Genomic DNA, 17999 nt, shown 5'->3' with positions numbered 1-17999 from the left:
TCGTTTTAGGAACCTTAGCAGCAAGTTTCACTTTATTATATTAAATTTTTAACGTCTATGTGCTGCTCATTTTGCTCAACAACTCCTGGCCACTTTCAGCTTCATTGTTCCTTTCGCGAAAAACTTTTGAATTTTTGAACGAGAAGTTTCTGTGCACTGAAAAAGTAACGGGGACACGTTACCGCGAAGAAAGAAAACGTTAAGTTGAAATATTCGAAGAAAGAATACTGCGTATAAAAGAAGGCTTACGGACAATGATAAAAAGGTTCGTAGATCGCGAATTAAAGACAGATAAGAATGTCCGCTCTCTTTCCTGAGTTTACAAACCTTCCAGCACTTGTTTACTTAATTTTAATCACGCTCTCACGATATTTGCTGTAATAAGCATCATTTTTACTTCATTATGCGAGTCGAAGTGTACAATATTTAGCATAAATGGCAACTAAGATTTAGAAGTTTAACTAGATTTGGATTTAGAACGTTTTAACTATATATTCTAATCGAGGATTATTTTATGGTCAAAATTAATCGTATACTGTAAATACTATTTTTTTGAAACATTTTATTTGTGCTTTAAATAATTATCAGCAGTGCGACTGCTGCATGTTAGAAGCGTTAGCGTGTGCCGATTAAATATAATCTTCAGCATTCCGGACGCATTACCGCGTCAAAATTCTCTTTTGTTTTTTTCGTGTGTAGTCGGGAAATTTTATTACGATGCAGCTTGGATGCTTGTTAAATTCGTGTCTTCCACGACTGAGGAAAAGTCAATGGTGGGATTTACCTCGCGCATAAGGTTGGTAATGTTGGGACCTGCGTTGTACTTCTCTGTATCTTCACAAGAGAGCGATACTGGGTCAATAGTTACAGGTTCCTCGCAATCCTTGTTTCTCGCATTCAAGGTCTCCAGTGCGTTGTAAAACAAGAATACCGAATCGTAGAGGACAGCTGATTCCATCTATACCAAATCAAATTTTATGAATTCATAATGCAAACTTGTTAATAAATAAAAATTATTTATATTGTTTGTCCCTTCGATTTAATTCGTCGAAATTAATATTAGGTCTACCGGAAAGTTCTGTCCGATAGTGTCACCCTTCAAGTTTCAATCCATATGCACATGTTGATTTGAGACATATATGACTATCCCTCTTTATCATTGCGTTTACACACATGTACTCTCCTAAATAAACTGAAACAAAGATGTCTCATGTCATTATTAAGCACCCTCCGATTATCGCTTGTTTCTCTCTTTGCAAAACTTTTTACAGGAAAAAAATTCAAAACCGAAGCTGATGTCAACCAAGCACTGGTTGAGTTCTTCGCCTCTAAAAATAAATCATTTTTTAAAAATGGCATTTACAAGTTGCCATCACGCTGGCAAGAAGTCATAAGTAACGATGGAAAGTATATTCTACGATAAATATTATTAAATGTATGAAAATTGTGTTACATTTCAATTCAAAAACGGACAGAGCTTTCCGGCAGACCTAATATCTTTACCATGAGACTTTAAAAAATCAGAAATTGTACACAGAAATAGCAAGAAACAGGAACAGATGTTCACTCTTACGCTAGTAACAATTTCTCATTAGTTTCAATAGAGTGCGGACAGTTGAACAAAAAATTGATATTTTACTCAACCTATTCGAAACATCTCGCGTAATTCAATAGCACATAGAAATCACGGTATGCTTCGTGGCACGTGGCATTTTGGCGTTATTATTAGACGATTTCTTCAATAGCAGCTAATAGCAGTCAATTTTTATTTTCTTTTTATTAATGTAAGGAATCACTCTTTAAAATGCGATCAAAACGAACACTGAACTCCACCGAACTCATGATTAAAAGATGAAATGAAAATTCAACATATTCAATTGGATATAACTCGAAAAATGTGACAGATGAAAAAGTGTCCTGTGACATAATTTAAGTAACGATGGAAAGTATATTCTACAATAAATATTATTAAATGTATGAAAATTGTGTTATATTTCAATTCAAAAACGGACAGAACTTTCCGGTAGACCTAACATAATGCTTCATTTCATTTTCATTGATACATACAGTGGCCCGCTAAAGTGTTCGTACACCATTTAGAACGCAATAACTTTTTTAAAACTGGACTAAGAGGCTTGAACTTTTTTTCAGATGATAGCAGGATTAGTCTACCAGACGATGATCAAAATGCTTTTTTTTTTAAATTTTATCATTACTTGGAATGAAAACAAAAATAAAAAGCTCTCGTTTTGTAACTTTTCCATCTCAGTCTATAACGAAAATTTAAAAAATGCCTCTCGTAGATCCCGGTAACTTATATGCCTGCGAAAAATGTTATCGAAATCGGTTGACGTTGTTATAAGTTATAACAAATTAAACATGGTAAAAATCGCAGTTTTATCACGATTTTGTCCAAAAACTGGAAGAAATCTGCAGTTTTAACCGATTTCAATAAAATTATGTCCCACTATGTATGATTCCATTAAAAAAAAAACAATGGTGACCTTCGCGTGTCCCCCAAGCGTACACATAAAAACAAAACAGCAACGACGTGATGATTGCGCATGTAGTGACGATAGTGATGGGACACCCTGTATATCAATTTTATATATTATTTTATTTATAGTAGTTCGGGAGAAAATTTATATTATTACTATGAACTCAATTTATATTTATTCTGAACATCTTTACAGGACATATGTAGACTATTTAATGACGAATTCAAACTAATACTTACATATTTACGTACGCAGTCCATATTTAACGAAATAATCAGTTGTTGAATTTCAATTTCGATTTCTTTGTTTTCGACATTTCTCGAATATTTCATAGGCGATGTAACCCAAAAAAGCTTGAATTGCTACTGATATGTTTGTTTGGGATTATAGCGTGCAAACACGCAAATTTGTAAAGATTGCTTACATTTTTACCCTCGCGATAGTGTTATCGCTAGACGTCGACGTATTTCTGTCTTTCGCCAAATAATCGTTTTGTTAAATGTGGATTGCACCCGTAAAAATATGAATTTTCGTTCGAATTTTTCACTAAAAGTATACAGAATAACTGAAAATTAGATTTACAACAGCAACGCAAGTTCGATTGAATTGTATAGATATCTTACTATTGGTGCGACGTTTACGTAATTTATTGGTAAAAATTTCCTAACTCGATGATGAATGTTGTTGTCGTATGCATAACGTATTAACCACTAATTTTTAGGGAATTGCAATTAGGGAATTGTGCACATACCCCGAAGCAACAGTGTGTAACACTCAAAGGAAATCACAGAAAGCAACGGTAACGCGTTACGGAACAAGCTTCTCGGAAAGCAAGCAAGCTTTTCCTCGGCACCAGCGACGCGGAAACGAGAAATGAAACATTAAGCCGGTCCATTCTTGCAAAATTATAAAACAACAGGCTTAATTGTTTTACTCGGGGGTTGCGTTTGCGTACGGGCGAGAAAGGGGCAAGGAAGAGGCGGGGATGGCAAGAGGGTGTGTCTGCGCCCTCTTCGTTCGTCGCGTATGTCCGCGATACAAAGGGAATCGGCGGAGCCTAATGAAACGAAAATTAAGGCAACCCGTCAGCTGCTCATAAGTACTGTGTCGCGGGTGGATTTCCCGACGAGAGAGAGAGAGAGAGAGAGAGAGAGAGAGAGAGAGAGCGAGAGGGAGAGAGGGTGAGCGGTTTTACTCGTTGCATCCTCGGAACCCAGCGCGGTGCTCCATTATGCCGCGGAGTTAATGAAGAAATTACCCCGAACGGCTGAAGCGGCGCGCATTTAGACAATTCTTTCGCGACTGACGCCGTAAACGACTTTATTATGCATACGGCAAAAAGGTCATGATTAAAACACACCGACGCGGAAACATCGCGCGTTGCGTCGCGAGACAATGTCGTTGGGAGACGAGGCGGTGGAATTGGTCGAGGCCGATGGGAAAATAGTATTTCGCTAGGGCTGCTTGTCAGACGAACGACGAGGAATCGTTTCAGCTGTGTCTTCCTGATATTCTTCAATTCCAAGGCTTCGCTGAGAAAGCTACCACCGAAGGTCCGCACTTATCAATTCAATGAGCTTTCTCCACGGTAATCCCTTCGGGGACGGCCGACGGTGTGAGTTTATTAAAAAGGAATTTTTATGCATTTCACTACGCGTCCCCGAGTCGTCGCGCGCCAAATGGAGATAAATTGGCTTAAATCCAAACTACGGGATAGCGTAATGCAGTCTTTATTCTGTTCCATTGAAGCTTTCGCGCGGGTATCAGATTGCATTTGCAAAATCGATTGTTCGGAAACATGAACAGTATCGCGATTACATGATACGTTTGCGTTTCAAGAAGTTGTATTAGTCAACGTACATTTTGATTAATATACGATCGAAGCCAATCACTTTTACGCTCACGACTCTCACGGAATTACGTCCGGTTAGTTTACGAAAGGACGATCTTATAATCCTCGCTCTTTTTTAGCTGCTTACCAATAATATATCTCGTATGATAAGTAAAATGACCTCTGAACGCTTATATGTAACTTCTATGTTCATATGTAACTTTGATATATACAGGGTGTCCCAAAAATGTCTCGCAATCCGAAAGTAGGGAATTCCTGAGGTCATTTGAAGCAACTTTTTCCTTAGCGAAAATGCAATCCGCGGCTTCGTTTACGAGTTATTAACGAAAAACAGTGACCAATCAGAGGCGAAATCATTTGGCGCGAGACGGCCGAACCAATGAGCGTAACTTGGCTCCGTGCAGCCGCGTGCCAGCCGAGCTCGCCTCTTATTGGTCAGTGTTTTTCGTCAATAACTCGTAAACGAAGTCTCGGAGAAAATTTTCGCAAAGGAAAAGGTTGCTTCGAATGACCTCAGGAACCTCCCATTTCCGGATTGCGAGACATTTTCGGGACACTCTGTATATACATATATAGGGTGTCCCGTATTTTTCCATGAATACCTCGGAAATGTGTTCTGCAAGGAAAAATAAAGCTAAAATATTCTATTAAAATGAATCTATAAATGCTTTGTTGAGAAGTTAAGACAAAAATAAGAAGTGTAAAAGATGTGATAAGGCTAACGTACAAAAGACGAATTCATTACAAAAATCAACATCGCCTGCGAAGAGATTTGACAAAGTCGCAACCGACTGAAATCAACAATAGATTCGATAATTCGTTGATGTAAAATTTGTGTCAACAAGGTCGAGCGTCACTTTGAAATGGAGATATACAGTTCTCGCGCGACAAGGTGGCACCTTCGTGTTTACAGTCCCTCTCTTACTAGCTGCCTCACTGCCGCAGTTATCGGTCGTTATTGGCCGGAAGCGGTGACGAAGATCGACGGCGGTCAATAGCAACCGATAATTGCGGCGTTGGGGCAGATAGTAAGGTGGGGAATGTAAACACAATGGTGTCTTCTTATTGCGCGAGAACTATAGATATACAGGGTGTCCCAAAAATGTCTCAATTCCGCATTTCATTGGTCACTGTTTCTCGTTAATAACTCGTAAACAAAGCTGCGGTTTGCATTTTCGCTGAGGAAAAAGATACTTCAAACGACCACGGGATCCTCCCATTTCCGAATTGCGAGACATTTTTGGGTCACCCTGTATTTAACAGCGTTTAAATCATGTTTTGTATTTTTCTCATAAATTCTCAACAATACATTCCTGGACTTTTTGTTATATTATATTTTAGTCATATCTTTTCTGTAGAACTCACTGTCGAAGTATGGACGGAAAAATGCGAAACATCCTGAATATATACTTCGTTTATATTAATATCACAGACTACACGCGTTTTATTTGTACTATTAATAAGAATCAAAAAACACATGGTACATATCCTGTAAATCGGTTATTCTTTTCAAAAACGACATTTTTTTCAGAAATCTTCAATTGAAAATATTCCTCTTGTTGTCATTTATTATCACTTCAGAAGCAGTCATGAAGCGATTATGATAAGGAAAACATGTACACTGTTATAACGAAAAAATATTGATGCAGTAAGAGTATAAATAAATATTGTAAAAATTCATATTTACACAGAAAGAAAATATTTGTATGCTTACATAACACTTTAACATTAAATTATAGCAATGAATGAAATTTCTTTTAGTTCGATCTAAATTTTCTTTCTGCTTCGAATAATAATATAAATAATAACTGCTGATACAGAAAATCGTTTTCCGTTAAAAGCAAAATGAATGTTTTCCGAGCCCCTGCGTTACTTGCACAAATGAAACAGAACAAAAAGAACAGGATAATCCATTCTTCTCCTTCCCCATGAATATTTAATTCCTGAATTCGTTTGAATTCCTGTCCTGAAAAAACACGGCCGATTAAACCTCACTTTAATTACCCAATTAATTCCGTCCACGTCGTTCTCTCTCAGGCTGAGCCCCGTGATGTTAGCTATGGTGCGATTCCGTACATCGGACAACGGCAGCTTGGTGGAGTCCTGCCGGCAAAACGAGAGATCTATTATTTCTAAAAATTATCGATTGCCAGTCGGGGTGAGACATTGTCTGGCATCGGCGCCAAACTCGTCCCACCGCTTTTCATCTATTTCGGACGGTTAGTTTCTCGGAACTAGAGTGATCTCCGGAAAAGCGATACGTCACTTTATATGCGTCGCACACACACACACACACACACACACACACACACACACACAGCCACACTCATATGCATACGCACGCACGCGTATACACGCACGCACGAGCAGGAATGCGGAAAAGGCGGAGGAACGTTTGAAATGGCGTTTCCTGTTGTTTCGTTGCAACAACCAGGAAATAAGTTCGGAACTCGCGCAACCTCGGCGAACAGAAGGTAACGATAAGAAACACATTTGCAAATGGAAACGAGACGTATCATGGAAGTTTGCTTGCGCCGCTGCCGACCGAGAAATCGTTTTTCTTTCATTTGTTCTTCGTCCAGGAAGTATTTCGTTCTTCGAAGTATCGGGAAACTCCGCGCGACCGTCGCTTTTCCGCTTTTGTTTTCATCGGAAGCTTGCAATTTTCTTGGAACAACGGCCCGCCCGTTAGCAACGTCGCGAACTTGCTTGCCACAGTTATGTGAGTTACACCGACTGCTTCTTGAACCTGGCGTGCGGCGAATTAGAGTCTGGGCCTCAGCGATTCTTATGTACCAGTAATAAATCACGTTCACGTGAACGATACGAGCTTTTGTACTTCTCTTATTTGGGGTATTTCTAGAGGTTTTTTAAATACTCCTGGTTACGTTTCTGATTGAGGGAGAATTCGAACTGCAAAAATTTTCGGTTACTTGTAGTTTAGATTAGTATCTCAGATTTGTGAAACTACCATACTTTATATTGTACTTTTTAGACAATTCTATTTTACCGTTACCCTGGGTCAACGAGATGGAGAAATGGACGATGAAAGTACAAATTATGTTCTTTTTTTCTGTTCTTTCTTCTTGTTTTACTTGTTTATTTGATTTTTTTTCATTATACTTGTTTGTATTGCGTTTATGGGTCAACGAGATGGAGAAATGGACGAAGAAAGTACAAATTATATTTTTTTTCTGTTTTTTCTTCTTGTTTTACGGTTTATTTGATTTTTTTTTCATTATACTTGTTTGTATTGCGTTTATGGGTCAACGAGATGGAGAAATGGACGAAGAAAGTACAAATTATACTTTTTTTCTGCTTTTTCTTCTTGTTTTACGGTTTATTTGATTTTTTTTTCATTATACTTGTTTGTATTGCGTTTATGGCAAAACTACTTTGGTATAACAATTTTCAAAACAATGCTTTCGGCATAGTTTTATGAAATTATTTGTAAAAAAAATGAAAAAAGAGAAGAAGTCAAGTAATTCCAGAAGTCACGGATAATTCGTTCCAATTAGCAGGCTATTTTTATTTACTTGTACGTTATTTTCGCTTACCAGAAAATTGTTTGCGATGCACAGTGGTCGGTTTCCGTACAAAAAAAAAACGAAAAAAAATGTATAACAACTAAAATTATATATTTAAGCCTTACTTTTTCATTTTATGTTACTAATACAATTAATTTCAAAAAATACAGGAGCTACATACATATTGATCTCCCTTGTCGGTAATTATAACGAGTTGAGGGAACATAACATCACTTGCAATTTTTTAGATGTCTTTATTGTTCTGTATCCGCCCTATCCATTCTTTTTTTTCATAAACGCGTAAAATCCGCAGTCCACCGATGAAACACGATCAGAACAATGGAGCACATGTGTACATCGATATCTTGATCCTCAATTCTGACGAGTGAGTTTGGTTCGATGATCGGTTTGTTCGTGTGTCACTCCGGTGCCTGCATATCGGCCGCAATTAAAACGTGTTTGCCGAGGGTAAAAGTCGATTGGCGAGAGCGGGAGGCGGTTTAAGGTTATCGAAATCGCGGCATCAGGTCGCCGTGAACATTGACGTTGACGTGGGTCCGCCCCATGTCTCACCTTGACTCGTGAGCCGAGTGGCAGCGTTCAACGAGGCGCCTTCCTCGAAATTCTTGACAGCCGGGACAAATATAGATACATCGTGAAATTTCTCACGAATTCTTCAGGTACGCCTTTCCCCCGTCAACGTCGTGTCGCATCGCGTCGGCGTGTACACGGACAAATTTCGTTATTTGCGAACCGGCAGAGGAGCGTTCAAACAACTTCATCCGGACTACCGGCCGCGATCAAAGAGCTCCCTGGGCTAGCCGTTACAACGTGACAGTTTTTAAAAGAGGGGAAACAGATTTCGGAAACTGTGTGCAACCGACGAGAAACCGTGCGAACGAGTTTCCTCGCTATTTTTTTTTTTTTTGAAGGTTGACGTTCAAACCTTGCGCCACGTAGGAAGCGGATTCTTCATGCATTCGCACCGCATGCAAATTTCTAAAATATGAAGCGCGTGTATGAATAAAGATTAACCCTTTAACGCTCAAATGCCAGTCCTGTAAATCGAATTTCAAACTTGTTTTCACTCGATCGTCGAAAGACAATTCGCGTCATTCGATTCCCCTGTTGTAGTTCTTTCGCATGCATAGAAAACGAAACGTAGTTTTGGATTTGTTAGAGTTTACATGGTTCTTTTTTGGTGATTTACCGTGTCCCTGACACACGCAAGCATAATCGGTAAGAGGTTAATAATGCTTTGTATGTTTTTTTCTGGAAGAATCATTTAGTCGAAGAAAGAAATTTGTCTCGTGTTTTCCGATTTGGAGAATTATGCTGGGAATGATTCCGATGTGAAAAGCCTACGTATGCTGTACTATAGAGAAGTTACCGTGCGGAAGGAAAGACGAGAAAATAGTGGGCTGCTTAGCGAAAGTAGAGAATAAATTAAAGAAAGTGAGCGAAAAGCGTGGAGAATAAAGAAAGAAAGGCAAAATAAATTCTATGTGTGTGAATAATGGAAGAACGTGTGTGGCTTGAGCATTTGGAAATTGTAAAGCAAGTCCATTCCTTGGTCTTGAGGCAGGAATTAACGATAAATAGTAATAATAAAAAATAGTATTAATAGTATATTTTATAGTATAATATAGTATATTTTAATATTAGATTTCCTGGTGTTGGTTTTTCGACTATATTGGATCGTTGGATATGAAAGATGTATGTATTGAGTCGCTAACACATGAGCAAAATAAATTACGCGCACTTAAAAATATGTGTAAAATAATAGATTCTATAAATCTATCGTTGATGTGTGTAATAATCTAATCAACTGAACAGGCGATTGCAAAATTAATTCCCGGATTATTAAGGGGAAACAATTGTCACTAACTGACCGAAATTTGAACATATACAATATTTATCATATTACAAACGAATGAAATCAATAATAAATGGCAGATGCTAATGGGACAAGTAAATCGACATGTATTTACGTTAATTAATAACAATTTTGTTTATAAATCACGGCAGCAATGAATCCGTTACTTCTGGATTTGAATTATTGTTGGCGGAATATTGAAAAGCTAATGATCTCGCAGTCGATGCGAGACATTAAATCCACAGGAAAATAAAAAACGAAACCGTTAATATTAATCCAATCGTTTCTACGTTTTACGAGCGACAAAACATGTCGAACCACTATTACTTGTCTTCGGCTTCCGTTCTGCTTGTTTAGAAACGAAACCATATTCGAGCAACGAGTTAATAAACTCAATACGAATTGTTCCTTCATTATACGCGAACTCGAATTCCCGATTTCGTCTTATAAGACAAAAATTGTATGGCTCATTTAGAGCTTCACAGCATCGTTCTAGCACAATTTATTGCCCTCACCACTCAAGGTTATTTTATAGTAATATTTATATCTAAATTAAATTAATTAATAAATTAAATTTTTTTAAAATTTTATTATAGGATATAAATTTTTAATTGAATTTTTATTGTATATAGATTTTATTATAAAATATTGTTTAATATTAATATTAATATATTTAATTAAAGATTGTTTTTATAGTAATGATTAAATTTAAGTTAAATTAATTAATAATTTAAATTTTTTTAAAATTTTATTGTAGGAAATAAAGTTTTAATTGAATTTTTATTGTGCATAGATTTTATTATAGGATATTGTTTAATATTTCATCTCTATCGGCCTTCAAAAAAGCTTTAGCTTTATAATACGGGATGGTGAATACATCGTCCATAATGTCGTCATAATATATCATTGTAAACTTCCACGTTTAATTTTGAAAGCAACTCTGTTGAAAGCTGCACCTGGCTCATTTGCATCGTCACTTTGTCGGTTCATAAAATATTGTTCTTGTACTGTTCCTTTCAGGTGGATAAACGTGCAATGAAGATGGATCAGTAGAGTGCAGATTTGGTGTATTTATGATCAGGTATAATGTATCAACGATTAGCTATTTCTGCTTCTTTCAGATGGTTGATAGTCCTTACCAATCAAATATTTATTTAATTCATGTATTGTTGATGCACATTCTTCTATTGTTTTCCTCTCCTTCGTAATACTCTTCATTTTCGTACTCACCGATCGTTAATTGCTATTTGTTCTTTTAATTGTTTTATTTTATTTCTTCTACTATTTGTTTGCTTTATCATCCTAAATACATATCTAAAGCTTGGCGATTTTACCGGTGGACAGCCTGTAGAGTAAATTCTCTTCAATTTTACTTCAGCTTGTAAACAAAAATGGACCATTTGGTAAGAGCAGATACGATTATTCGAATCTCGCGGCACGTTTTTATAGTTGCCGGTTGTCAACAATTATAAAAACAAAAGTGCAAGGCTTGAATAATCGCATCTCCTTCTTCGAAATTGTCCATTTTCGTTTGAAAAGCTGAAGGAAAATTCGGAAAAAAATTAGCAACATTTTACTGTATAGTAAACATGGAACCTGGAACATTAACACGTATAAATACTGTTGCGATCTTATCAACTTTATAAAGCTACGAAAGAAATCGTTCTTTCGACGATCGATGCAGCAAATGGTTTTGTCGCGCTTACACATTCACAGTCCGACCTATTGTTTTAGGAAGATTTTAGTCGGATGCGATAAGGGATAAATTCCTCGAGGTTGCGTAAGTAGACCTATTGTTTCGCTTCTTTTTGCAGAGAAGAAAAAATAAAAAATTATTCGCCTCGGCCGAAGACCCGCGGTGCACCGCCACCGTTGTTATTTATGGAGGCATTGTTACCTGTTCGCCAGTAATGCGTCATAAAAAGCGGATTCCGAGGGCGTAGGTGGACGAAGCTGTGTACGGAGTCCGAACATCGGAACGCACGACGACACTGGTCGGCGCGGCGTATCGTTGAAAACAATTACTTGCCGTAATTCACGGGAACGTTTAGTAAAAAGCCTGGCAATTCTAACGGCTAATGGAGTTGCTTCGGCGTTGCGAACCTGACCTCGGCCTTATTAATGATAAAATGTCGGAAGCATTGTAACGAATACAATTACTCGATCGGTCGAACGTGATTTCCTTCCTTAACCCTTGCGATCATCGCATTTCTCTGACATAACGCTGCTAATTAGTCGAAGCGAATTTATATTTGTGATTAACCCTTTCGCTCCGAACGACGGATATATCCGACATCCACGTGATCGCCCTCTGGGGACGAACGCCGGATATATCCGACATGCTGGTAAAATCGCGACCTAATTTTTGGACTGCACCGCCTCTTGTTACTATTGCGTGAATCTTTTGACGAAACAAACAAACGACAGTCCGAAATAAACGACACACCATTCAAGTTATATTTGTTCTACCTGCATTTCCCATTATTATTGTGTTACATGTCATAAAGGGATAGAAAATCGAAAGTACTAACTTTAGGACTAATTATTATGTATTATGTTTTGTGTATTATGAATATTATGTTTTATTTTATTACTGTATATTATATATTATTTCTTCACTTTTTCCATTGTTAATGAAACTTTTTTTACCTATTAAATAACTTTATACCTTATGCAGAAATTATAACTATATTGTTTTAAAGAAAAATCCCTTTTCTTCCCAAATACACTATCCACGCGCAATGTGCACAATTTCGGCGGGTGGTTCCGTTCAGGAGGGGCGCTACGGCGGACTGAACCGCCGTAGCGAAAGGGTTAATAATCAGGTCAAAGGTATAGTTCCTCGTGCAGCTTCTTAATTTTTAGCAAATTGTATGGTGTATCTCATGAATCGACATGACGCACTTATTGTGTTCAAATTTATCTAAAATACAAGAAAACAAATTTATTAACGAACGTTCATGGAGTTTCTGTTATATTTCCGTTGTAAGATATTCTGTAGTCAGTAAATCGAGCGTATTCCTCATTCTGGTTTGGATTAAATATAATAAGAAAATTGGAATTTCTCCATAAAGATTCGCAGTCGAATTACGAAACAGATTTGAATATTTTCACTCGGTTGGTCTCCCTAATTTCTAAAATTCAGGAATCTTCAAAGCGACGAGGAACAAGAATGGCGTGCAACTTGTTGCCAACGTGTTTCGGTGTGCATTCCGGGAAACAATAAATCCTTCGACGGCGCAACGTTCTTAAAATTTCGCTGAAAAATGAACGCACATCGTGAAATCCACACACTCGCGCGATGTAAGGAGTAGCTCGCGAGACGTTTCTCAGCGTCAAATTCATAAATAATCCAGCGTTGCCTGAATTTTGTTGCTTTCAACACGGGATCTGCATTAAACGGAGGCGGGTAAATTTCGCTAAATAAGCCGCCCGTTATGGAAAACTAGGTCCGCGGGACACGGAGAATCTACTTTTAGTTGCGTCAGAGCAACAAACAGTGGGCGAACAAAATGGCGAGCGTAACGCAGCCTGTTTTATTAATACTTCGCCGTCTGACGTGTTTGCGTATTTCGTATCTCGTTTTATAGATCAATTTCGGCGGAAACTTAAATTCAGCGGAATACCCCTAGTTAAAAGTTACGCCAACAAATATGAGATGTTATTTCCTCGAACACGTTGCTGTGAACGTAATTGATTTTCGATGAGAAGTAAATAAAATTGCAAATTTTCGAAGTCCAATTTAGATCTTTTTATTCTTCGGTTTGATGATTAACACGTTCCGTGCCACGTGTACCATCGATGGTACACGCTTGCATGTTTACTTAGTGAACCGAACAAATTGTTTACAAGAAATTTAGAACCGAAGAATCAATTTCCACCGCAAGAATGGGCGTTGATAAGTTTTTGTTACGTTGTTATGTGTACGAGAATTAATAATTGCACGTAATACATCAAGTTTTAGTCAAATATCAAAGTGTGAAGATTCGAGTAAAAAAAGCTCGGCACGGAACGTGTTAACCGTTTGGAATACGTCGTAATTAAGAGTTTCTTTTGAAATATTCAATGGACCATTTTCTTCGAGTACCTTGTTTAAATCGATGCACATTGCGTTATAACGTGCAGTAACTTTTTTGTTGCAGAATTTCAGAAAGTGATTCCAGTCTAGTATCTACAAAAAGCTGAAGACGAAATATTCTCTCGAATTTCTTCTCTTGAATATTGATTCAAGGATACCGGCATTTAATCGGGTCAGAATAAATACACCGGTGCATATTACGTTCGATTTGTGTCGGGTAAGAGATATAAACAGCTAGTATGTTTACATTTGCTTTGTAATATGTTTGGAAATTAACGATCTCCGAACGAATTTGCAACATCCTCTTTAACCCTTTCGCTCCGAACGACGGATATATCCGTCATCCATATGAACACTCGCGGAGCCGAACGCCGGATATATCCGACATCCACATGATCGCCCTCTGGGGACGAACGCCGGATATATCCGACATGCTGGTAAAATCGCGACCTAATTTTTGGTCTGCACCGCCTCTTGTTACTATTGCGTGAATCTTTTGACGAAACAAACAAACGACAGTCCGAAATAAACGACACACCATTCAAGTTATATTTGTTCTACCTGCATTTCCCATTATTATTGTGTTACATGTCATAAAGGGATAGAAAATCGAAAGTACTAACTTTAGGACTAATTATTATGTATTATGTTTTGTATTATGAATATTATGTTTTATTTTATTACTGTATATTATATATTATTTCTTCACTTTTTCCATTGTTAATGAAACTTTTTTTACCTATTAAATAACTTTATATCTTATGCAGAAATTATAACTATATCGTTTTAAAGAAAAATCCCTTTTCTTCTCAAATACACTATCCACGCGCAATGTGCACAATTTCGGCGGGTGGTTCCGTTCAGGAGGGGCGCTACGGCGGACTGAACCGCCGTAGCGAAAGGGTTAATAATAAAATTCGAATGCTGCACCGAAAACGAAGCATCTTATATATGCAAATACGATTAATTGCTTCGACTACGGAACGCGGTTCATCGGAGATCTATGCACTGGGGTTACTTTAAACGAATAATTCGATGAACCGCACTTGAACTTTAACCAGGTACGGAAGTGAGGCTCGGGGAAAGGAAGATGAGGCTATGAAATATTCAGACAAATTATATTTCAAATTTTGATTAATTTGTAACGTCTTGCTCGGGTCATCGAGTTTCCTTCAACCAGTTAGCTGTGATGCCTCCTTTTCTGAGCGCACACCTGTATGTGTCGCGAGAATCGAGCGATGACGAGTACACTCGTCAAACACAGAGCAAGTGTCACTGTTATAATATAGGATCAAAAAGACGGTTTTATTTGATAAAATTAACAATTTTATTCACTTAACCCCATGACATACCATTTTCATCGCAATTACTGCGACTGGAAACTTTTCGATTGCAATAATTTCTTAGAAGGGAAAGAAAATTGATGTCTATTGCGTGCCTAAATTGACTCGAATGCTTAAATATTGATGGCAAGAGATTAGAATTTTATTCCAATTTTAAGGAATAGAGTAACATCTATACTCAATAAGTTATTACTAGAAATTTAATAAGAGATTAATATTAATTTATATATATATATATAATACACGAAAAACGCAGGAAAAATCAAATACTTATAAAAATAAAAAATTCAAATTGCTGTTGTAGACTGACACGGAATGATAGATAATGGCATGTCGAACACCAATATCGCGATTCTTTTCTAATCTTATTTTTATAACAATGTAAACACCCTCGTGTATATATATAGGATTGGCCTTAAAATATTCTAAACATCTTGAAACTTGAGAATATGTTTTTGTTTTCATTAAAATTACAATTCAGATAGCCAATGGTAGCTACTTTTTACGCACGACGAGAATACTCGTCAGAATGCAAAATACTGCCACTTCTCCATGACGAGTATACTCATCAAACACAGCTAACTGATTAATTAGGAACGTGCCGAGGCATGTCTGTAAAAAAACCAGAGAAGGGCTTCTACGAATTATTATAAGATTAAGTAATATTTACGTGAACCGAGCATACCAGATACGTAATGAAGAAATTGCAGTAATCAGCCAGCAGTTTGACTTCTTTCGCCTGATAGAGCACGTCCATGATGTTATTCGGCTCGACGTCGACGATCACGTTGCTGATGGACATAGCTCGAATCTCCTTTAGAACAGGTCGGTAATCTGGCCCATCGCCGATCTTCCTTATCGTGACCACAGTGTCCTTGTTCCGTTTAAGTGACAGAGCTTGTTGGATTCGCGAAAGACCGGCGTTGTTTTGATAAACAGCTGCGAATGTTCCCCACTTCATTGACCCAACAACATCAGCTAGCATCTAAAAGTATACGTTCCAATTTTTATCACTGTTTAATTGCATACATAATAGTAATGTTATCGGTTTCAATTCGTTGGCAGGCGTTAAATCAATAATATAAATTAATCAAGAAAGAGTGTTATAGTAATAAATCTGCATTCTTTGTTGTAAAAGAAAATTGTACAACAACATACAGTGAGTCATGAATGTATTCGAACACCTTTTAAATCGTAATAACTTCTTAAAATTAAACTAAATTTAATTCTTTTGAGATATTAGATTAAATAGTTTATTAGACAATGTTTGAAAGATTTTTGGTATAATCGAAATATATATAATGACTTCTTAAAATTAAACTAAATTTAATTCTTTTGAGATATTAGATTAAATAGTTTATTAGACAATGTTTGAAAGATTTGTGGAATAATCGAAATATATATAATAACTTCTTAAAATTAAACTAAATTTAATTCTTTTGAGATATTAGATTAAATAGTTTATTAGACAATGTTTGAAAGATTTGTGGAATAATCGAAATATATATAATAACTTCTTCAAATTAAACTAAATTTAATTCTTTTGAGATATTAGATTAAATAGTTTATTAGACAATGTTTGAAAGATTTTTGGAATAATCGAAATTAGTTGGAATTATAAAAGATTTAAAGATCATGCTTTCTTTTACCCTTTTATCTAAGTTTCATCGCAATCGGTTAACGCAGCTCAAGCTACAGGCTTTGAAAGATGTCAAAATCTCGAGATTTCTTACAGATATTGATCAAAAGTCGTGAAAAATTGCGATTTTTGCTGTCTTTACTGAGGTCTATAAAGGTGCAGTGTTTAAATTTTCGTTCCAGCCTTAGGTAAAAAGGTTGAAAAAACATGTACTTACCATTTGAAGTAACATTTTCCTTAGCGAAAATGCAATCCGCGGTTTTGTTTACGAATTATTAACGAAAAAGACTGACAAATATTCTTATTTGTCTTTCCTTCTGCGAGATCAGCTGGCGCGAGCCGGCCGAGCTCGCTTCTCATTGGTCACTGTTTTTTCGTTAATAACTTGTAAACGAAGCCGCGGATTGCATTTCCGCTAAGGATAAAGTTACTTCAAATGACCTCAGGAACCCCCATTTTCAGATTCCGAGACATTTTTGGGATACACTGTATGTGAACTCTAGCCTATTTCGAAAAACCAAACTACTTTGTTTATTTAAATGTTTCTTTCCTTTGAGAAAGCTTTGGCATCATAATGCAGTGTCTCGTACAAGAGTGATTATGGTCCCAGCACAGTTAAATACAAAATTAAAATTATGAATTTGTAAGTTCGTTTGTTTCTCGTGAATTATTCACGCTAATTTGATACGAAAGTAAACCTTTGTTGTAGACAATGTTTTATGCTGTGTATTCTTTCCTTTGAGAATGCTTTGGCATCATAATGCAGTGTCTCGTACAAGAGTGATTATGGTCCCAGCACAGTTAAATACAAAATTAAATAACCTGAACAAAACAGTGAATAAACAATCGTACATCAAACTATTAGGGTTGTCGTAAAGAAGATACTTTAATGTTCAAATCAATGTCAATTTCAACCATTCTTGAAACAGTGTGTAGAGTGTTATTGAAAACTAATCACTAAGAAAAATAACAATAGAGGCTTCACGCTTAAAACGAGTCCAAGTAAATTTTTATTCGACTGGTTTTACAAGGCTACAAAGCATTAATAATTGTCAGGTAAGCGATTTAGTAACGATCGCAGTAATTTGCAAAAAGAGTGTCTATACAAATGACACAACTGGCAAAGTAAAATGTGCTGCATGAAGCGATGGAATGCGCAATAAAACGCGTACTGTAATGACTTTTT

General features: G+C 36.7%; 1 protein-coding gene across 5 annotated transcripts in view; it reads right to left on the bottom strand.

Moving 5' to 3' along the window:
- The window catches only part of LOC117227501 (glutamate receptor ionotropic, kainate 2), a 259682-nt gene that overhangs the window by 18080 nt on the left and 223603 nt on the right, over positions 1–17999 (bottom strand). For 4 of the 5 annotated variants that reach the window (XM_076526764.1, XM_076526765.1, XM_076526766.1 and 1 more), the window contains 3 exons: positions 15860–16159; positions 6355–6453; positions 785–958 (listed from right to left, as the gene is read on the bottom strand). In XM_076526764.1, the coding sequence (XP_076382879.1) occupies positions 785–958; positions 6355–6453; positions 15860–16159 (573 nt within the window). The remainder of the gene's footprint in view (positions 1–784; positions 959–6354; positions 6454–15859; positions 16160–17999) is intronic. The other variant, XM_076526767.1, reaches the window with a different exon arrangement.

The sequence above is a fragment of the Megalopta genalis genome, chromosome 16, assembly GCF_051020955.1.
Source record: "Megalopta genalis isolate 19385.01 chromosome 16, iyMegGena1_principal, whole genome shotgun sequence".
Classification (NCBI taxonomy): Eukaryota; Metazoa; Arthropoda; class Insecta; order Hymenoptera; family Halictidae; genus Megalopta; species Megalopta genalis.
Note: the sequence above shows the minus strand (reverse complement) of the source record. Positions and strands in the feature narration are given on the sequence as shown.